We start from the raw sequence: 24,001 nt of genomic DNA, 5'->3' as shown, positions 1-24,001 counted from the left end.
GCTGCCACCGCAAGCTGATTGAATGTACTCGGGCACTCGTATAAGCGACAAGCGATGAAACTGACGATCAGCCGGATCACTTACGTACACGTTCTGGCAACTTGGAGCTAATGCTGCAGCTGGAAGTGACTCTTGGGGCGTGTGTCAGGCTTCTTGCTGTAGTCTGGTTGCCGTTTTGGGGGGGCATGCTTCGATCGAACGTCGATCGTCGATCGCTGCTGGCTGATCGTCGGCGTCTTTAACGCTCGGCTTACTTTCTTTGCCGGCGGCCAGGCTGCCAGCCTGACGGCCTGCACGCCTGCCAGCCTGCAAGACTACCTGGGATTGGGCTTTTCGCACTGTCTAGAGTTTCTTAATCCGATACAGGGGGTTTCGCATAGTTTTGACGCCGACAATGGCATTGCCTTTTGCAATTTAACAACTGACTGCACCGGCTTGATTTGCAGCTCAGCTTTTGTTGTATTAGGCACAACAATATAGAAGCAAACAACAACTACAGCCAACCATGTATTGTGGGCACCTACGGGGAATGAGGGGTCGCATCTTTCGGATGTAGTAACCGCGACGGGGTGTTCAATTTATTTATGCTATGGCAAACCGCAAAAACTTTGCACGACCCATGATCCACGAGCAGTGCCTAGGACGGAGACAGCTAGGGCTCATCCATCCAAAGAATTGTAGTTGGTAGCCCAAATCTAACTAGGTAAGATGGCACTGGAGAGATAGAGAGAGCGGGAGAGAGAGAGAGAAAGAGAGGGTGTGCCAGAGGGATATTCCTCTTTCATGTGGTGGTCTTACAATGCTCGAATCATAATTTATTTACGCTCACTTTTAAGGCTTCATTCAAAATTCATGATTTTCGCAATTGTTGCTGTTGTTGTTGTTGCTGTTGATCTGTTGTTGTTTTTAATATATGCGCATAATTAACTGTAGTTATTGTTGTTGCCACTATTTTGATGTATTTTACATTTTTTCTTTGTGTTTCATTTGACTGTGGTTAGTTTTTTGCATAATCACAACATATTATTATTTACACACTTTTCCTATTTACCATTTTATTTTGTATTAACATATCCATACGATAGTACATGTGCATTTGTAAAATGGGCGTGGTTTTGCCTGAGCGCCATGATGGCGATCTATACGTAGTTTGCCGTGCCTAGCTGCTGTGAGAAACTCTATCAACTATTATTAATTTTAAATAAATACGATAACTTTATTAATAGTCTTCATTCTTTCCTATAACGATTTTGATATTCGAATTTCAAACAAAATAACAAAAATCGCGACATATTTTTATATGACGCAGCTATTCTAGACTTAAGCCTATTAAAAAAAAACTTAATTCTTTGTTGTGTGCTTACTCATCGATAGGGCGTATACATACATACATACATACATACATAAAAAAGTAGTTGTACATGCTAAGTATATAATATAAATGGTTAAAGTGCAATACCAATGCGTACAATTATTACATACATATATTATACTGGAAATTATTTACAGTTCTTAAAGTTGTAAAAGTTTCACACAGAATGCAAAAAAAAAAAAAACACTTTTTATTCTATTATATTATATATTAAAAGGTATATGCTGGTTTATAGTGTAAATTGAAATAGGCAAGAAAAAGAGTAAAATTTACACGCACAAATTTCGTTTAATTTTAGTTCAGTTCTATGTGCAGAAAGGCGCGTGTTCTTTGGAGAGGCGCTGGAATAAGGTTGGGTCAATAGGGTCGCCAGACTTGCGTCATATCGCCTACATCCTCTTCCCGTGCCGCCTCGTTGCTAACGTCGCTCTGATGCTGTTGTTGTGCCTCCAGCTGCCGCTGCGTCTCGTGGTGATGGTGATGGTGATGCAAGTGATAGTTCTGGGAGGCACCTTCCGCTGCCTGCTCGGCAATCGACACTGCTGCCTGCTGCTCCTGCTCGCCCAGGGCGACACCCCCGCTTACGCTGCTGCCGCCGCCACAGACGCCAGTGCCCAATCCGATCTCTATGCTAGAACGATTACTGGCCAGCGAGCTGATAGTCAATTGCTGGTCTGTGGCCAGGTACTGTTCCAGCTTCTCGCTGCTGTGAAGATGCAGATGTATCTGGTTCTGGTTAACAGTCGAGTAAAGCTGTGGATACAGAACCACCGGCGGCGGGGGCGCCGTTGCATGTGCACCAGCTCCGCCGTATTGTGCTGCCGTCGCCGAACAGCTGCCGTACTGGTAGTTATTATACCCATTGGACCAGGCCGCTGGATTATTGTAGGCGGCTGGCGTCGCGCCATAGCTGGCGTTAATTGATTCCAGATCTGACTTGGAGCTGGTACCGCAATACCCGCTTGCAGCGGCCGTCTGATACGGATCGGCTGAAAATCCGTGCATATCTGGAAGCACCGAGGATATATGATAATTGCCCGCGTCCAGCGTGGTTGTATCATAACCTCCCATAGCGCTGCTGTAGTGATTCATGGCCGATGCGGTGGCTACCGGCACCGGCACCGGCGCTGCGGCAGGCGGCGGTGGTGGTGGCGGCAACGCCACTTGGTGTTGTAAGTGGTGCGCGTGGTGGTGATGCGCCGAGTGGCTGTGTGAGTGCGAGTGGGTGTGGCTGTGGTGCGCATGATGATAGGGAACACCCACACCAACGCCCACTGGGTAGGCGACGTTAGCACCGGAGCTGGCCGAGCCTGTCCATTCAGCGGCACCTATCAGATCGGTTTCTGCAAATTGACAGTTAGAAACAAGTGAAAATATTAAGAGATGGATAGAGAATCAGTTCTACAAAGTCAATAGACAAAAAGCCAATTTATGAGCAACCTCTGCAGTCCTCAGCCCGATCTCACCCCACATTCAGCTGCACTTGTCACAAACATGCTTGGGCGTGGTAGACTACAGGCAGAATGGATAATTGAAAAATAATTTCATATGCGCCGACGAGACCCACGTGTGTATACGCCCTCCACCCTTATCCACCTTCCCCCGTCATAGTCTTTCCCGGCAAGGGGTTAACAAATTGGCAGAGCAAAAGAAAATTCCAAGGCATGCCCCGGGCAACTACGACAACAGCGGGACATCGCCGCCCCATCCCATCCCTTTGCCCCGTCGTCGATGTTTGACAGAACGTCGCGCGCATATTTTGATTAATTATGTAAGCCAGCGGGCCCGGGAACAGCACCAGAAACAAAAGAGGAAGCATCGTATATGCCAGCACAGGGCTCCAAGATGGTATACCAAGAGCAGGGCCAAAAATGCCTTTTAATTAATCAAATTTATTAGAAACAAAGCGCAAGTCAACGAGGCGCCAGGTAAAACGACTATACTAATTATTACATAAATAACATAGACTAATACACTGAAAGAAAATCAATAATGATTACACCTAACAATTAAAATCTGAAAACTTCTTTTGAGGCCATTGTGCTTGATGGTGATTTGACTATATCATATGCACTCAATAGCTGTCGTTATCCTGCTTTGCCCGACTGATGGGGGTGCCTTATTTTTCATTCACAAAGATCTTTGAAATTGAATTGATTCGACGGAATTGATGGAAATGTTCTGGATTTGTGTATACTTTTTGAAATACTAAATCTAAGTAATAATATGGGGGTCTTTAACTCTTATAAGCTCCAAGATAAGCATAAAAAAACAGAATTTCGGCAGCGATCTTGATCGATTTAATGGAAACGATCAAGCTATCGATGAAACAACCAAGATTTGAGCGAGTAATAGCAAGAGCTACGTACAAAATTTCTCTCGCTCTTTCTCTGTCTCTATCGACGTTGTTCAATGATTACATTGCGCACAGACAGACCGACATGGGTAGACCGACTCGGAACTTAAAACAGACCGAGACTATAAATACTTAATGGTATTAGAGGTGCCTGTTGCAAAATTTATTGTTTCTGTTATGATACTGCATTAAAATGATATCGGCAAACAAAAAGGTTGCTTAGCGAAAAGAAAATGTGTTAACATTCGTTTAACTCCTTATAACAGAAAGTACTCACTAGACTTGGAATATTTAATAAAGAAGCCTTTCTTCAACAAATTCGACGAGGAGTGCGATTTACACTTATTTTGTTGTCCATATGTTACAATTATATTAGTTTGTTATATAAATAAGTAATATACCTGAATAACCCCAACTACGTGTGATATGATCCATTTGACCATATGAACCGCACTCATCCCTCCCAGCCTGTACTCCAGGTAGAGCTTCTATCTTCATATCTTATGCTATCCCATCAATTTTCGATCCCATACCCTTCTTCTGTGCATACTCGCCGGAATGAAAGGGGTGGGACGAGAAAATTGCATACGAGCAACTTTTCACCCAGCACTTATCACATTTTATTGTTTCAATTAAGGCGAAAATTGCATTGCAACAGCAACAGCAAAAGCAGCAGCGGTAGCAAAAGCTGAAACCAAGCCGAGGAATAATCAGAAAACACAACTACCGCAACTTAGCGAGGATGCAATGAAGCGAAACTGACTGGATGAAAGCCAAAGGGGCGAATAATGGCTTTAGCAAGGGCAAGGGACCTCGGCGGGTCTCTTGGCCGGGCACTTGGAATTTTGTGCCACTTGAACTCAACCCAAGCTAACGACAGACGATTGGGAAATAAAGACATTTTCTTCTTTCTGCTCTTTGGCTATAGTCTATTATTAATGTCACTCGCATTGAATATAATTGCGGGTTCCTTGCGTATACGCAATGCCACTTTTGTCGATCTTTCCCGAAACCCGTCTTCCATTCTATAAAAAAGGAACATATACTACATGCAGATGAGGAAATATATAAAATTTGAAGTTACCTTTAGGCAAAGCATTAGCGTCGAGGTCACCAATCAGAAGTTCAAAAGTAATTGCGGTCTTAGACATTAAAATGTAACAATTTCATAAGCAGAATTTCCAGAATTTCGTGGACGCCTTTTAAAGGGGGTGTCTATGTATTATAATATATGTTTTTGATTAGTATCAATATCAGTATGGCCATATCCGTTTGTCTGTCTATCAGTGTCTTTAATTACCTCGGTCCACTCGCAGTTGCATTATATTTAACTTTTTCGATTTCGAGGTTCTTCAAATTTAATTTCTTTTCGATTTTTTTAACCATAGCATTAAGGCACTAATTTTGCAGGTTCTTGTTAAGATTAAACAAATGAAGCATATTTTATTTGTTGGATACCTGCCTCTATTTCCTCAAAAACTGAATACATTCTTCCTGATTGACTGATTGGTGCTCACGCACAGTCTATTCCGGGTCAAATCAATAATGCTGAAACTCCAACTTGATTGCAAACAAATCACGCCAATTTTAAAAATATAAAACGCTGCTGTAATGGCCTTCACTCGTCTGTGCATTGACCATTATCCCCTCACTATCGAATCTTTTTAATAAGAATCCATTACAATCGAAATTGAAAACATCACACGTGTCATATTTACTGAGTTCTAACCCAGGGTCTTCACACCGGACAGTTCTAATATTTTGAACGATCCAATATTCTCCATAACAATAAACAAACTAGGTAAGCAAACTTGGTGAGAAACTCATTACTGCTCTTGTTACTTATATTAACTTTTCTTTATCTAAATTGTTTCAACTCGATTGCAGAAAAGAAAAATATTCTGTTTGAATTAATTAAAGAAACACATATTTCTAATTTATTCCCCTGCATTTTCTATTTCATTGTTGTTTTTTGTTTTGCGAAAAAATTAAATATAAACAAATATACAAATTGGCGATTGCTGCTGAATTTAAATCAGGGACCTCTCGCTTCTTAGTCCGACGCTCAAACTTTGACTACTTGGAGGTCGAATTTTATTAAACCCGTCTTAGTTAGTCGCACTCTTTAAACCAAAGGTTAGCTTCAAGTAAAATACAGTTTTGTAGCTCATTCGCTTTGGGCTGTGCGTTAGTTACCATTCTTCGGTCAGTCAGGACAAACTCTTTTATATATATAAAACTAATAGTAATGCGAAATTCAATCGGATTGACAAGAAAACGTAGCAACCTCATATTTGTCATCCATGGGTGGATTTTGCATAATCAAATAAACACCTTGAGGTTTTCCTAAATCGATGAAACACGTATTCATTCATATCGAGGCCTATTGTACTTATTGCATCAAAACGCATCGACATTTTAAATATATATTCTCGAATAACATACACAAAAATAGTTTAATTTTGTTTTCGATGGGTGTTACTATTTTAAGAATATACATAAATATCGATTTGGGTTTAAAGTTTGCATCGCACAGAGAATATAAGAGCTAGCGAAAACATATATCATATACACAAAAAATACATTTGATTACCAACATTATCTCCTGAAAATGTCGAACGATCAAGCAATAAATACAGAACTTATTGAAAAATGTGTTTTACATAGAGTGAAGCCTGAAAAGAAGAACCACAGCCGCCCGGTCCGAGGAGTGCTGATTGAGCAATGTTGAGAAGAAAGTATGACCTAATTTTGCGACAACTCGGAGCTGGGGAAAGGGTACAGTTCAACGCGAATTGTAACTCGAGCATATGCGACCTAAGAAGCATTTTGACTTTAGTTTTACTTTGTGCACTGTGTGAATTATTCGACCTGTAGAAAACTTACGTGAATCAAGGACTGTAACCCATAAACAAATAAATTTCCAACCTTAACAAAAGGCTATTTGAATTTCAAGGATTTATGGGGGTGGAAGGCAATATTTTTAGCCCGATCTCCACCAAAGATAATCTTAGAAGATACCGATTTCTCTTGAATTTTAATATTTTGGAACAAATATATGCGAGTAAATGTTTCAAGTAAACGATAAGAATAAAGTTTATTAATTGTCCAGTATTAATCGGTTGATGCTGGGTAAACTTATGCATTTGAAGATATTTATTGTGGAGAGCAGGGAGTCGAGGGAGGAGGGCGTAAGATGTGTGAGCAATGCACAAAACTCGCATCTCTCATTGCCTCCATTGGCCGGATATCTTCGATTTTCTCTGGTCATATTCCATATCCGCTTGGCGTGCAATCAAGCGTAAGGAAGAGGAAGAGACTCTGCGTATCATCGACAGAGCTGATTGTAAGAAAACCACAGCTGGCCAATAATCGCCGGCAGCAGGGCATTGAGCATAAGTTAAAGCTCTGCCACTGAAGTGGCAGCGACCCCATTCCAGGTTCTCACAGCTTTCGTATGCGTTCTCGCTGCCTTCCCGTCGTCGCCGCCGTCGCCATCTTGGAGCTCATTAAGGACAAGCATCAACGAGCAGCTCCAAGTACAAGCTACAGTCGCCTGGCGGTACAAGTACCATCGCTGTTAATTAAAGTGCCTCCACTCCAGCCACTGCTTAGCCTCCTCTTCGGCTCAAATGTTTTTTTTTTCGGGCTTGCAAAATGGCGGACGGTTAAAAAATAGCAACAACTTTGCTGTGGAGCGTTGTTGTAAACAGCAAACGGTACGAAACGGAAGTGAGTTTGCGGTTTGGGCTTGGGTTTGGGTTTGGGTTTTGGTGGCGGACCAACTTGGCCACAGTTGGCGTTTTATGGGCCAAAAAGATTTCATTTCAATGTGCGATGGTTGACATTTTTGTTGTTGTTGCTGCTGCTGCTGCCGCTGGTGCTGTTGCTGTTGCTTTTACTGTTACCCGGCACACACGGCACGCATTTCTGGATGCATCTTGCAGCTTGCATTTCAAAGTTGAATGTAGTTGCTGTTGCCGTTGTCGCGGCCGTTGCAACAGCTGCGCAACCGCATTTGGATTGATTTGTGGCTTGGGCTCACAGACTCGGTAAAAAGCTCCACAGAAGGGCTACCTCACTTCGCCGCGCTGCTCACCGATCTTTAAATTCTAACAGATGTGGATTTACATACTGCACGCGCTCTTGCTGCAGCATGAAACTATAATTTGAGGAAATCAACAATTAAAGGATTTCGAAAACGAATTAAGTTTTCACTTTTCGGTATCAAGAGCGGCTGAGCATACAACACTTCGCATATTTTTCTTTCCTTATATCAATTTATTTCCTCAGACTTTGGGCCAGCTTCAGTTTATGTTTTTCTTGCATACTCTGTATAATAAAATCAGTACAATCAGAAACTCTAGGCATGATGATTGATTTCCAACTAGTTTGATCTATTTTGCTTCGTAATTTTCAATTCCGATAATTTGCGGTCTCTGGGCTTTTTGGAATTTCCCCATGATTTCCGCTAAAAAAATAAATAAAGAGCAACGTTTTTTGTCAAGTTGTTATTTTGCGTAAATTAACAATTTAAGCGCCACATTTAAATATTAATGGCTTAGCTTTTTAACAGCAACAGAAACAACAACAACAAAAATTTGTTTATATATATTTGCATGTATGTATGTACATACATATGTATATATCAACCACCAAAACGTTGTCCAAACACGCGCTGTGGGATTTTCAGTCTACGCTTGGGGCATTTCCGGTTTTGGTTTATTTTAGAAACCAAACATACAGCCACAACGAAATCGATTGCACTGCCAAATGCCGCTGGATTGTTGTTATAGGTATGAGTTGTTATTGCTTTTGGACAATTAACACACGTCGACGATGTCGACGATGTGTCATTTTGTTCATATCATACACACATACCTTTGTATGTGTATTGTAATTGGGCAGCTCGATGAGCCGCGACTCTTCTGAAGGCAGCAACGCAATCAGACAACAGAAAATGCAAAATTAATAAATTAATTAGCATAAGCAACACTTAGTCTCTGTATCAGAGTTTCTGCTTCAGATTCGTCTAGTTTCATCAGTGACCAAACTAGCCCTGACTCATAAACCAGTGACTCAGTCCCATTCCCATAACCAGTGCTTGTGTTCGTGCTCGTGCCTGTCCCCGGGCCAGTTCACAGTTGCCCAACATCTGCTAAGCAGCATTAATTTTGCTTCTTTGTCAGGTCTATGCGGTTCTGAAATAAACGCAAATAATTTGCATACCCTGTACTCAGATCCAAACAAACATTTCTACGCACATGAATACGTGCCCACAAATTGACACACAACAGAGCTAAGCTTGATTTAGGCCTTTTTTGGTTATACCCTGTTCCCACAGTGCAGAAGAGTATATCCGTGTTATAAACTGTCTGTCTAAATGATCATCTGTCCGCACGAACTTCATTTTTTGGCCTCTCCAAAATTGACCTACTAAAAGTATGCTCAATTTTTCCATCAACAGGAAAAATATTACGAATTTTTGACCTAGCACATACACGCCTCCGCAAATTGCAAAAATCTACAAGCCCAGCAATTTTATTGTAAGAATTACCGAAATTTCACAAGTAGATTACACTTCGTCCGTTTCAAAGATTAAAATATTTCCGCCACACTCACGACCTTCTTCCACCCCTCAAATGTGGAAAATGGTATATATTTTACTTAAAGAGATTGTCTTAGATCTTCGGCTGTAGAATATCTCTAGTCCTACAATCTTGAATTGTTTAACCTGTTATAAGCAGTTATGACGCAGTCGGATGACTTTGACGGCCGCGTTAAATCATATTGTGCATGTACGCGTGCAATAAAATAGTTATTACAGTGAAAACTCTCTTGAGTGAACAGCTACCATTGGGTAATATTTGTCCGCTCAAGAGGAGTGTTCGCCTAATACAGGGTACATAGGTATGACCTTATTCAGACTGGACAATGCCCGCCCAAGCAGGGCCTAATAGGAGTGTCCGTTAGAAGAGTTTTTACTGTATTTTATTCCTCAAAATCCAAACATATCTTATTATGTGTACATTAGCGACTCGATTTCAAAAATTATATGCTTCAATTTACTTGTAAAGCACACAGAACTTACACATAGATATGCCGTTATTTTTTCGAAATACAAAGGTTTTACCTACAAAACAACAAATATATAATATTTTTGTTAACACACATATGCATATAGTCGCTGTTGAGTTGAAAAAGAAGAAGATATTTCTTTGATACAGCGTGAGACCCCAGGGTTAAACACACAGTAAATGGATGCAGGCTTTACTTGACGTTTGCAATTCGCAAATGGCTTCGACAAGGCACAGTCCGTTTACAATCCTAGAGTCCAAGGAACTATTCGTTGCTTGTTGGCTATTACATTTTTATTAACAAAATAACCTACATCTATCTCGAGTCGGCCAGCTTAGAAATAGTATTTTTGCTACAAATTAACCTAAGACCAATTGACAAAAAGTGTTTCACTCAATATACTCCGTGCTATTCAAAAACCTGCATACCTGCATCTGAAGCCACTATATCCCAAAATATTGCAAATAAAATCGGGAGTTCAAATCGATAATGATCGATTTAGGACCTACGGGAAGAGTAATCGAAGAATTATATAAAATGTCGAACATTGACTAGATAAACAGATAGACAAATAGGATCGGTGATATATTTTTGCCGGTTGCACAGATTTGCATAACTGCATAATAGCATCTTTGGTATATTTTTATTGAGTACAGTAAATACAATATATACTAGTTAGGGAGTTGAAATGTTGGGAGCATGGATTTTTAATCCTTCGCATTTTAAGGACAACTGTTGTTTTTGTTCTTTTTTTTTTTTGTTGAAAGTTAGAAGCCAAAGCTTTTACCTCACGCACATCATGGATGACATGGTCAATGCCGGGTAATATTTGCTAGTGTATCTATAAAGATTAGACAAAGTCATTTGACTTAAGCATATGGTAACAGTGTGTGTTGATGTAAGCTCTGATAAAGACCGAAGACTTGAAGTATGCGGCTATGATTAAAAAATAAGCGCGAGGCCCCAGCGACAATGATCGACTTCAGCGGCGTTGAACTATTTTTAAGCTTCGTTGAAGAAAATAAATAAATTAGCGTCCTAATGTTAAGAGAGTAAAAAATACTAAAAATAAATCGAGACTGAGACCGAGATGCGGCATCGGCCGTTCATTAACTCAATTAAAAGGTTTAGGCCGCCTGGTGCCTGGTCGAATCGACCAAGTTCTTGACCATTCTAACAAAAAAACACGTACACACACACACACACACACACACACAGTTTGGATTGGCACGGAAGCAAATGCAGGCGTCATTAATACTCGTTACTTCATTAAAAGAAATTTCTCGACAAAAAGATACAGTGGAATGGGGGAGTTGGTAGCTGTTCTGCTCATGTAACTTACCTTGAATTTGTGGCGCATTAGGCTTGTAGCCCTGGCAATCCGAATTTATTGTACTATTTGACGATGAGTAATTGCTACCCAATTGCTGGGCAATACTTGTGTTTGCGGTCAGCGGGTTACTTGCCGATGCAGCCGACACCGCAGCAGCCGCCGCCGTCGTGGCTGCCGCAACCTTCGCGGAGCGACGCAGCGTTTCCAGCTCGTGAAAAGTTTTGGGGAAACTATCAATGAATGGTCGCTGTCCGAGGCCGAGTGCTCGATATTGGGGACCGCCGGGTGGGCCTGTAAAGAGTTATAGTAATGTGAGCCTGAGAATTGTGCTAAAATCAACTAATCGAGCCGTATTATAGGTATTCGTCTAAAAATCTATAATTTTATATTAAAAGAGCAACAGTTTATAGGCCGTCTTGTCTGTCTCTCTATGAAGCCAATTGACAACTGGAGCACAAAATGCACTTAGTTGCATTACTAACCTACCTACTTACAATGATAACTATGCTGCAATGGGTTTTCAAGATTCTCTCTTGGAGTAGAGTACTTTTTATTGCATGTGGGTAATAGGGATAAGTGAGATTTAGTAGGTAAACGCAAGGCTCTGTGATCCTTTAAAATAAATATGTTATTTATCATATTCTACAGTCGAGTAGATCGATGGCTAGATAGACATTCCAGTCTGTCTGTTCATTGACCGTCTGATTGAACGCGCTACTTCTAATTTGATAATGACCTCCTGTGTGTTTACCATATCTCGTAGAATATTGATTAAGAGATGCTAAATTAGGTATATAGGCTCTTGTATAATATACACAGATCCAGAATATCAGTTTCATTAAAGTTACGTCTCCCACTCCACCCAAAAACTAAAAAGAGAACCATATTTGAGAAGGTTCAGCCTAGGTTTTCGGTACACACACACATTTAAAAGTCAGCTGTAAGCTTTAATTATTTCTTAACAATCGGACGATATTTAAGAAATAATTTTTAATGGTGTTTTAAGAAGAAGCATAGCTACAAGCCGAAGTTCGCTTCTTGCTCAGTTTTGCAAGGCCCTATCACTTCTTTGACAAAAGTCCTGAATTCCCCAACTTTCCCGGCTGATTGTGCGTTCGTATATTCGTACAAGTTTTGCTCTGCTGCTCTTCGTCTTTTGTGAGCGCATACTCAAGGTAAAGTCATGCCACAGCATATTTTATATGTACCTATACATTACTGTATACTTAAGTATACTCGTATGTAGAGTAGATATTGCAGTGAAGACCTAAAAATGCATTAACAAAAAAAAATATTTAAATATAAGAAAAAATTAATTCATACTCGTATATGCATTACACAAACTATTAAACTCAATACGACAACGTTGCCGGCTTTGCAAAAAGGTTTTCTTTGAAAACCGCAAAATTTTCAGAAACCGTAGGAAGCAATGCAGTTCATTTCAGTTCAGTTGAGTTGAGTTGAGTTGTGTTAAGTTGAGCTCACGCTTTAATATGCCTGTCCGTCTGTCCGTCTGTCCATCTGCGCAGGCAAACCGGCTGCACTTTTCAAACACCTTCCCTAAAGGTAACCCAACAAAATGGCCGAACTCAGTTACACGATCTGCCCAGCGAGCAATTTTCAAGTCAATCTGACGAAAATATTTTGAAAATACATGTATGTTGACGGCAGAAAAAAAACAGCAGACGGCACAAGGAATGTAGAAGGTGTTCCACGGGGATTATGAGCGATTACCATTGTGTGCAATTGACCGATATGGCTAAGCTATTTACATTAATTAGACACTTGTTTAATGCGGCCTTAGGTTCGTGCCCAGTCCCCAGCCCAGTCCCAATATGACTTCGTGTTCCTTTTCGGCCGCATAATGCAACCTAAAACTCAGCGGGTGGCGAGTGTTTCTTTAGATATTTATTCGCATTAGTTAGTGCCAAAGTGCTGGAGAAAATGGTGCTTGGTGCTGTTATAATTGGTACTGCTGATGTTGGCTACTTACTCGTCTTGGAGCGCGGTTCCCTTGGACCGTCGACGGTAACTTTGATGGCTTTGGCATAGGTGGCCACTTGTGGCGGGCTCGTTGCAACGGTAATTGTCAGCGTAAAGCTTTTTCCTGTAACAATAAGAAGGAATGGTCTGAAAAGGGTATTAAAAGTCATATGCTGATTTATGAGACAACAAATTGGCTACCGAATCAATTTTCAGCTCCTCCCCACAAATTCATACAACGCTTTCAAAGTGTGTTAATTTCCCTTATCGCACGACAGGCATCTGTACTGTTTGCCAGCTTTGAACAACCTCTTCGCAGGGCTTTCTTATCCACTAAGGTTGAAAATGTATCACCTATTACGGAATGTTTGTACACATAGATCGTGGATAAGTCATAAGGTTGTATCCACGCTTTTGAACATACCTATGTATTTGGATAAATGGATGAAAATATAGGGTATGTCATACCAATCACTTGGAAAAGGTATGTCAAACAAATGGTACCTATAGGAGTATGACCAGCATAGATCTGTTCAAATTTATGTTACTGTCACGTCTACACTATAGATTTTCCAACGATAGATTGGGTGACTCTCACATTTAATTATATTTTGTGTGAGTTAATGTAATAAAAGCAATATTTAAAGCAAAATTAACGTAAAATCGAGTTTTTTTAACCTTTCAGAGGGTATTATAATTGTATTACGAGATGTTTTATTGTATGAAAAACTTAGAGATTCATATCTTTTTAAATTTATTTGCATGCATATTACAATTATGCTTATCTAAGCTAATCCTAACGAAAATCTTTAATTAGTGCGTCTTGCGAATTTATATAAATATATAGTTATGTGTACACACACTCCGGTCAAACTGAATAGGTCCAACACTTAAAAAATGTAAAATGGCAATATCTCTATAACCAATTGGAATAAACATCATTTTTATTATTATATTTATACTATTATTTTCTTTTTTGCAAAAACATAAAACAAAAAACTTAAAATGTTCAATAACTAAGAATTAAGTCAAATATATGATGTAATAATTCGCAGCTTTTGTTTTTTACATCAAAATCTATAATATTTTTGTATACTTTTTATTTATATACCGAAGCGGCCAAAAGAGTTTCTGGAGAACGTGGATGATATCCAAATAGTGAAATATTCTGTGCATACTAGTATAGAGAACTAGTCGTCATCTCATTACATGGTATATCTTCTCGTCGGATCATGTAAATAAATGTAAATGTGTCCATTCAATAAACTTGTTAGCACTTATTTACAGCACTTATTATGTACAGCTAGCTGTACTAGTTCAAGGGTATCTTTGCTTCGGCGTGCGGAAAAAAACAAGCATTTAGGATTTTTTACGTCTGTGTGGCGCAATTTATTTGAGCTCGGCATAAATTTTGTTGATCCTTCCTTGATGGCCGCCTCCAAGTGATTGTCCAGCACCGCGTTTACGGCTAAAAATAACGTCATAAAAATGTTGAAACCTGTCTGCCAGGTGCGCGAAACAGGGCAACATTGTGCTCTCTGAATGGGCTTGACCATGTTTACACTATTTATGGCTGAAGCGAGTGCCGCGTTGTGTCGGCTGGTCTAATGGTGAATTTGATAAGTTTATCGATTTACAGACCGCAGACTGCAATCGATTATCGGGTGCGGGAAGCTGGTCGACTTTCGAGTTGCCATTGCATTGGCATTAATTGCTGTTCCACACTGTCTGCCAGTTAAACAAATGCATTACCGCCATTTTTTTGTTGGCGGCGGTTAACAGACAGATACGAGGTAACAGAAACATGCACACAAACGCAGTTTAATGTTGTTCTTTATGCATATATGTGCATATATTTAAACATCCACGAAAGCAACAATGTTTATTTAAATTTGTTGTCACAGAGCAGAGCAGAGAGAGAGAGAGAGAGAGAGAGAGAGAGAGAGAGAGAGACTGACCGAAATGCAGAACTATAGGATGAACAAAAATCAATCCTCTCTCTGGTAACCGCAAAACCTCAGTCGCATCCATCCTCTCCCTCTGACAATGGAAGGATTGTGCACCTACGCAACTTCGCATGTTGGGAGAAGACAGGGTCAAATTGTGCAGAATAACTGAGGTGCCTGTAGAAATAGACAACGGCGATGAACGCGCAACTTGATAAAACTGGCGTTCGGCATATAACTTGGGACAGTGCATAAAACAAATAGTCACTGAATCTGAAGGTTGTCAAAGGTACGAGATTTACCCCCGAGTGGCTGCCGTAGCTGGTTTATCCAATGTTACCCAATCATTAAACATAGGAGCTGGCGTACGACATGTGGATCTGTACTGCCGGGGGTTCATTAACCTGGCAATTTGTAAACTGTCGGTAAAAAAACCAAGTAGTCAAAAGCTTTGTTTAGTGTATTCATATGCTCTTTAAATTGTGCTCATCAGTTAGAAAGCATTTGTCCTCAACCAACGCAGATCCATTGCTGACCCCTGTCATTTAGACGTAATTGCGTGCTACATGGTCGTTGAAGTGGCTCCAAATGTCTTCATTATCGTGAGCCGAGCTTGCGTTTGAAAGTCAAATCTATCGAAATAAGAAGTCAAATTAATCAAAGTGCTCCACAAAATATAAAAAGAAAAAGAAAGACATAACGACACGAAAATCCAAATTCAAAAGTGAATACCAAAACTTTTAAAGAGATTCCTAGACATTTTGGTTTCTTCTCTCTCAGTCATTATTCAATGGAACACAGCCACATTTGTGGTAACTGGCACATATTAAGAGAAGGCCAAAGGGTATTGGTAAGGTAAACTAGAGCAGCGTGCTCTCTACCCATAAGACAATCAACCACTCATCTATGGATACGTATACAAATATATCAAGAGAACACGCGTCTGCCTTTTGTTGTTAAGATAAAATATTGCACTACTTACGAGCACTATAGACTCAATGTAAATGATAAAACATAATAATAATAATAATAATAATAATAATAATAATAATAATAGCAATGAGCACCAGTTTTACTCGCGGTTCCAATCGCAATGTAATCAGTGCCCCAACGAAAGCAAAACAAAGCATGCAACCCAAATGAGTTATCAACATCAAACGTATTGTTGAACAATGGGCCCCAGACCCAGATTTCTACAACACGGGTATTCGTAGTAGGAGTAATTGGTAACGATGATCAATTTTAAAAATAGAGCTATCGAGCCAAGAGCAATCAATGCGCAAGCAATCATCTAAATAAATATGCGACTATTTGGAGAGAATTTTCTCAGATAACCTTCAACTAATTTATCCTGTCTTCATTCGAATTCAAGACTTTGATATTAACTTAAAATATATTCCAAAATTGCAATTTACGGGTGTAAGCTGAGCGGTTCAGGCTGAGAGATATAGGGTATATTGTAAAAATTAAGAAAAAATAGCAACAGGTATTCGATACAGGTTTGCTTGGAGCTTTAAGAGATTTTACTACTGAGCAAATTCATTTGTATACCCTGCTCAGATCATTTCTTTGTCTATGTCTAGCAAAACTTTTCTTATCTTAAAAATCATAAGTTTCTATAATATATTTAGATCAAGAACTTTTAAATACTTTTTAAAAAGAATTGATTACATGTTCCACATGTCTGTTATGATATTAGAGCTTCGGCGAGCATTCTTGTTAATATTGCAAACTTAATACAAAGATCAGAAATGTGATAAACTAATTGTTTTAATTTAAATATCTTTGTTAGAAATAAAATAAACAGATGTGCTGTGAGCTAATAAATAGGTTACACACTTATAAAATATCTCTTTAATAGTAGGGACACACGACGCTTAAAAAGATTGCACGTGCTGGATATTACACAAAACATCAAAAATCAAGACAAAATTAACAATCTATAGTGTAATATATATTAATATATTAATAAGCAATTTGTTTATTGTGCTAAGACAGGTTACAAATAAACAACGAGATAAACTTTGAATACAAAATCTCAAAATAAAAATCATATTGCTGCAAGCCCCACAGTTTTTACGCAGTCGTAATAAAAATGTACACAGATGATTTGCATACTCATATACAGTATATATTTAAATTTGACATATCCGAAAACAATATTTTTTAATTGGCTCAAAAAAATTTTTTTTTCCATCCATATTACGTAAATGTTTCTAGCTTTTATAATTTTCGAGCTAGACGGAGGTGTCTGGACCGACCTAGCTTTTCGTCCCGATAGAGAGTATATAAGCCTTACGGGCTCAAAAATGCGTTCATATGCCTGCACCATATATTTGCCTTATGCTATTACGCCCTTTCTCTTAAAGAACTTTCAATGAATGCAGAACCTAAAGAATAAAAACATTTGGGTTTTGTTGGAGGGAGAAGGCCCAAAAGGATTAAAAATAGCGATTATAGAAAAGTAAATGGGAACATAAAACAGACAATTCCTTAAGGAAGAAATGAAATACCATAATTTCCACCTACTAAGCGAATCTTATTAAACAGATAGTGCTCTAAATAGATGTTAAAGGCAGGTAGCAGTCATATGAGTTGTGGCAGTGCATTCTAGTCGTACACCCTGCGTCGGCTCTTCCTATCACCACCCAACGGTCACATGTCTGTGCGAGATGTTGGCACCAGCTTGGCCCAACCCTTATTAAATTTTGAGTACAATTTTTAATATTAATTAAACGTTGGGGCAAAACTTATGCGACTTATAAATTGTTGCGGCGCGTGCCAGTCATTTGTCGTTTGTTAGAGGAGTCTCGTAATCCTTTTGCCTTTTGTCGAATTTGGAATCGAGTCCTTTGATATGATTAGTACGTTTTAGATGGCCAGCTGATAGGCGGTCTAATAAACTAAGATTGCGATCAACCAGTTGACGAGGTATTGAATAGCATTTAAAATCCGAATAAAGCATAATTTAAAGCAGCACAAAATCTCGGCGCATGACATTGTCAGGCTGTCCGCCTCCATAATCGAAAAGGGAGCAGTTTTTGAATGCAGTATATATTTAATTTTTTGATTAAACACATAATAATATTTTGTTTGTTTTGCACGCTTGCTGGTTGAAATGAGCTTTGTTATTTAATCAGAAAACACCGCATGGTGTCCTGGCTCGCAATTTACGTGGCTTGATAGCTGGGGTCATGGAGAAGGCCACTTTGGGCGAGGGCTAGGGCGAGGGCGGGGGCGGAGGCGTGGGCCAGGCTATTAAATGAACGACACTGGGGCTGTCGTTGACAATTTGGTCAGCGCTTATATTCTTACATCATTAGCTTGTTATTTGCATGCCTAGTGCTCGTTGTTCTCTGCTGTTCCTGCCGCTTCTCGGGCAGTAATTATTTGCTGCCCTTTGCGGCACGAGCCGTCAATTGAAAGGCATGCACACTGACCGACTGTCAGGCAGGCAGGCTGGCAGGCAGGCAGGCAGCCAGGCAGGCAGACTGGTTGGCAGGCAACAGTTGCAGCTAATTAGCCAACTGCTGCTGCAAATTCTATGCAATGTGACTGGAGTACAGGCTCATGAACATATCCCATATTAATGGTGGGTTCAAATCGATTATTCCCTTGCGTGACGCCCAAGCAGCTCAAGGTATGCTGATATCTTAGGTATTCATGTGCAGCAAACTTTGAGCTGCCGACTGAAGAAAAGCTTCGACCATTGGTAAATTCGCGGGCTGCCGGGGTGCCGGGACGAGAAGTAGTCGTTGCCGTATTGCATGTTACCCCGGGGCCAGCGCAAACTGCAGCAACAGCAGCCGCCTAATATGACGACTTCTGGACATTGATCCTTTCTGCGTGTTAGGGGCATCCACAATGGCCAATACACCGGGACGGCTTCAGCTTCGGCATCGGTACCTTAACGTTGCTCTGCTTAATCAAAGTGTTTCCGCTCCTAACAACTTCCGCTCTCAGGCATCGAATTCGGAATAAGAGATTTGTGAGACGATTGATCCAGCTTTTATTTTTTGTTATACCCTACACTGATAAGGAGCCGATGTATTTGATAAATTGGTTGAAAGAAGCTGAAGGAGCCGATCAAGTCTTATTATTAAAACGCAAAGGAGTTATTGTAGTTGTACAAATGTATGTACCAAGTGAATCGAGGCATCTATTAATCCGGATATTATATTCTATATTTTTATTTTGCCCTCCTGTCTGTCTATATATTCCTCTGCTTTTATGCAATTAAGAATTCTGCTGCAGGCCGTTTAACTTTACTCTGCTTGTCACATAAGTCATATGAGAATCGGACAAATATATCATATAGCTCCCGATACAACAATCGGGAAAAAAGTTCTTATAAGAACAACTTTTCTAATTTTCAGATATTCTAACCAAGGCACAATAGGCTGCAAATGGATTTTTTAAAACAATTATTGTATTGGATCAAAACTAACATACACTTTTATAAGATATTTGATAAAGTTTTGCTAAGCTTGGCTGGGTGCTCCAGGCGTTATATATATATATATATATGCATGTTAAAGTATGGTTTTGTGTGTGTACTTTTGTGTATGGAGTGTATATTTTTGTAAATTTGATTTTAATTAAAGGAAACGAGGCTACGGCTTAGATAAAAGGAAAATATTTAGCACCTATATACCAGCTATGCTGTCTGTATCTCCTGTAATCTTCTGATTTATGGGAATGGGTTAATATTTGGGGTCTCTCCATAGCGAGCTTTTTCCGCTGTTATGCTCTTACATAAAAAGTACGTAGAAATTTAGAATAAAGCTTCCAATATTCACGCACATATTTATTAAAGTACTCAAATTTAATCAATTCAGTTCCCTTCCATGCCCTTGTCTATCCACACACGCATGTATCCCTCGAATTCACACAACTGTGAACATGAACCTGTAATTCTTTGTAGATGGAGCTATTTTATAGGCAACAAAACGAATATACTTAATATAGGAATATAAGGAAAGAGAAATCCTGTGTTGCCCTGCTGATTTTTACTCACCCCGACCACTGCGTCCCACGAAGCGTAGATCGTTAAACTTGGCCACGCCGTTCTTCATCTGGGCGGTATAGTTTCGCAGTTCGGCGCAGCAGTTCTCGTCATTCCCCGCGCGGATCGTCACATAGGTGCCATCGCCGACGTCCGCCAAGGCGACGACTTTAAAGGCCAACGGTAGCGTTTTATTTGACCGCCAGTGAGAGGGCAGAGCGGAGCACAGGAAGTACGGATTGCTCGTACGCACTGTAATTCGAAACCAAAAATTTAATTCAATCAGCTAATGCATTGATTTATTGTTGTTCAAAATATGGTGAATAATTTATAGTTTTTTGGCGGCAATGGTGACCATCAATCATTTGCATCTGCATTAAACGGCACTTTAACGTTTCGCTGGAGCGCTTCATAATTAATTAGTGGGTGGCCGTGACACCTTGCCCCGATGTGGCGCAGTAGACGACAGTTTAGCCAGATCCAGGGCAACCTGCGATAAAGGTCGCTGGGCCATTTGTTGCTCGATGTGTATATGCTTGCATGTGTATATGTAAAAGGTCCAGTTAACTAACATCAGAGATTTACTTTAAAATGACTTTCCGCATATTTTAAATTATTCACTAGATTTATTCAACATAATAAAAAGCAAGAACATAATATAAATATACCATGACGGTATGTTTCTAGTCACCTAACCTCGAGATCAATGTTGGCATAACGACCAACAACAACAACATATAAAAACAGGAATAGTGAGCAGTTTGACTGCATAGCTATTTCAAGATCCCTCCGGTTCTATCATCAGGCTCTGCTACCGAATCTAGATTGGCAAGCTCTTGTCCCAATTCCGAAGATATAACCAATTGAGAATTATAAGCAACGAAAAGGCGATAAAGCGACAAAAAGCTGGCCATCTCTTCAAACGATGTGTCCTGTTGGAGGTCATTATACTAATATCACCAATAGAGTTTCTATATATATCTTAAATTAACCCCTGGCATACACTGAAAACACGCATATTAGTTCTGTGCAAATGTAAGTATTTAACACGGAGAAGGCGGAATCTCCGACCTGGTCTAGTGAAACGCATAGAAGAACACATCTCCCCATAAAGTATATATATTCTAGATCAGCATCAACAGCCGATTGACTCGGCTGGACTCAACCATATCTTCCTGACCGGCTTTCTTTCTGTTTCTATTCAATTTCACGTCTCAGTTTGAAAGATTTTTCCATAAAGCTTGCATAGACCCGCTTTTCTCTGACAACCAGTAAATTTCTAAGAACCTGCTGTATCAGATATTTCCATATAGCTGCCACTACTATATGTGTAAAAACATTTTTGTTTCCAAGTATCTTGTTCGAACTCGACGTTAACTAGTTAATCAGATCACTGGGTCATAAAGCTGCCAAACGAAAGGATACTCAAAAACAATGTTAATAAAACCAGTTTTTTGCTTTTCAAGATGTCTTTGTCATAGTTAAGTTTGCACAGAAAAAATTCCTAAATAGGTATCCTGATGTTCGGGTGCCATCATACTCTCGTAGACTTCTGATAATTAATTTTCCCTCTTTAATTAACCGTAGATATGTGATAATATTTATTCATAAGTTAATTACATGCAAAATCGACTCCTTTGGGTTGACTAGCCAAATAAGCTCATCTGTACCTAGTAGACTAACACGTAATTGTGAATCTTCAACTCTTAAATGTAGTCCAACTATCTATGCCTTGCATGAACCGTTCCGGGTCCTCTGTAATAATTACACTACGTATTACAGGGTATTCTGTTCGGTATATTCGATTTCCTTTAGTAAATCTTTTAATTTAAATTATTTAGAAAGTTGTAAGTCTTAGTTTGTATTTGTTTGTGTACTTCCTACCCCTCGGCCAGATGGGCAGGAAGTGAAGTACAGCACTTTACACCGTTAACATATGACTATTATTTCATATATTTATATATATAGGGCAAATCTGCGGAAAACTGAGTTTGTGTATGACTAAATGTTGTTGCTTAACAAATCTTCACCAAACTGTGGAATAACGAGCTTGCAATTTTCCTGATATGTATGAAAATTGTAGACATAAAGACATTTACCAATATGATTTTTAGGCGCTCGAAACCCAATTAAGTGTTTATACCAAACAATCTTCAAGCGATCCTGTCTAAGACAAGAGTTCATTAAAATTTAGGACACGTTTTATGAGGAAAAGTGTAGGCTTTCACAGCTCGATTGCTCAGGCTCGTCAACACTCTGAGATTTCATAATGGGTCAATGATATGCTAAGGTATATGGATTTCATTGTAATGTTCTGTTGAAGCCGAGGACCAAAAGAGGAAGACGCAAAATAAGGCGACACTCGTGCGTTGATATCAAAACCAATAACTGATATCAATTTACTCCCATTCTCCTTGCATCATCGAATAACATTGACATCGACATCTACATAAAGCCATAAAAGTGTTAGATATCTTGTGAACCCCATCCTGGCTAATTGACACGCGCTAAAGCTTTCGCAAGAGCCCCGAACTAAATATTGACCTGAGTTTTGCTTGCACCGGACAGCTTACGTGCAGAGTAGAGTTTGTTATAAACAAATCGACCTAATCAGAAATGATAATTTTCTCTAGGAGGAATTCTATTTTAAGATGTGGGATGCCGCTTACCCAATTCTCCTGGATATTCCTGCTGTCTTTCGAGCACAAATCTTTCCATCCACAACAGATCCTGATGCACCGCATTGTTGCTGTTGTTGTTATTGTTGTTGCGACTGTTGTTGTTATTGTTGTTGTTGTTGTTTTTGTTGCTACCACTGTGTGCACTATTGGCAGTACCATTGCTGGCCCCACCTGTTGGCGAGCTGCTGCCAACACTGGCACTGCTCGATGGTATCACCTCGCACATGACCGCAGCCGCCGCCGCGGCAGCCGTGGTGGCGCTCTTATAATCAGCAGGCGCTGACCAGCCCGTTCCCGTTGGCGATGCCGACGATGTGACCATGCTGCGATTGCTACCGCTGCCGCCGCTACAGATGTTGCGCCCCAGACGGCCGGCGATGCTGACGGGTGCCACAGCTGAGACGTCTCCTGTTCCTGTTGCTGTCGAGCCCGTATATAAAGTATTGTTGCTGCTGCTGCCCACAACTGCTGCTGGCGTAGATGCTGTAGCTGCTGCTGCTGCCGTTGCTGTTGCCGATTCGCTGGGTAAGTGGAAATGCATGCGGTCTGAATGCAATTCAAAGTTGTGTGGCGCCAATTTGACGGACGATGTGATTTGTGCGGGTGTAACTGCTTCTTCCGATTCAGTTTGCCTTTATTGCACTGTTTTAGTTCAGTTTCAGTTTATGTGCTCTTATCACTGCCAACTATGCTTCTTGTCATCTCCTTTGTCTTATTTATATTCCCTTTTCCATACACCCACCCACACACGCAGCCACTGGCGCACGTCCTGCTCGAGAAAACAAGCAGACCTTATGTGGCCATTGCCTACTGTTAGGCGCTGCGGCTGCAATGGCATCAGCTGTTGTTGTTAATGTTTCTTTTTGTTTTATTTTTGATAATCTTAAATAACTTTTTCTGATTCTCCCGAATGAAAATTAGTCACAAATTAACACTTTTCTGCTTTTTAATAAAAAAAAAAAGGTTATTTTTACTTGGCATGCGTCAGGTTTGATAACTGTGCTGCTTTCGAGGTTACAGTTATGGTTGCTGCTGCTGGTGTTGTTGGTAGGGCGGAAAACTCTCGCTTTTCATTGCTGCTGCTGTTGCTGCATACATCAAACAAACAAATATAGAGCACGATCAAATTCAATTAACTTTCAATTCGCCTAAATTTTCGCGCTTTTTCCGTGACACACAGTCAATGCATTGTTTATATTTGCCGCTGGTGGCATATTATTATTTTGGCAACGTTTTGTCGACAACAA

At 40.0% G+C, this 24,001-nt stretch overlaps 1 protein-coding gene across 1 annotated transcript; it reads right to left on the bottom strand.

Annotated features, from left to right (window-relative positions):
* Nucleotides 1-1,603: 1,603 nt before the first annotated feature.
* Nucleotides 1,604-23,519, bottom strand: LOC135440676 (protein lozenge-like). Its single transcript, XM_064699976.1, has 5 exons — nt 22,743-23,519; nt 20,086-20,325; nt 13,133-13,246; nt 11,149-11,430; nt 1,604-2,715 (listed from the first exon to the last, which is right to left on the bottom strand). The coding sequence occupies exons 1-5, from the start codon at nt 23,293-23,295 to the stop codon at nt 1,730-1,732; spliced, it is 2,175 nt and encodes a 724-aa protein (XP_064556046.1). The 5' UTR covers nt 23,296-23,519; the 3' UTR covers nt 1,604-1,729.
* Between the last annotated feature and the right edge of the window lie 482 nt (nt 23,520-24,001).

This window comes from Drosophila montana, unplaced genomic scaffold (genome assembly GCF_035044405.1).
Source record: "Drosophila montana isolate Dmon_TW-CO22-7 unplaced genomic scaffold, ASM3504440v1 contig_1624_1, whole genome shotgun sequence".
Taxonomy (NCBI): domain Eukaryota; kingdom Metazoa; phylum Arthropoda; class Insecta; order Diptera; family Drosophilidae; genus Drosophila; species Drosophila montana.
This window is presented reverse-complemented; position numbering and strand designations above follow the sequence as displayed.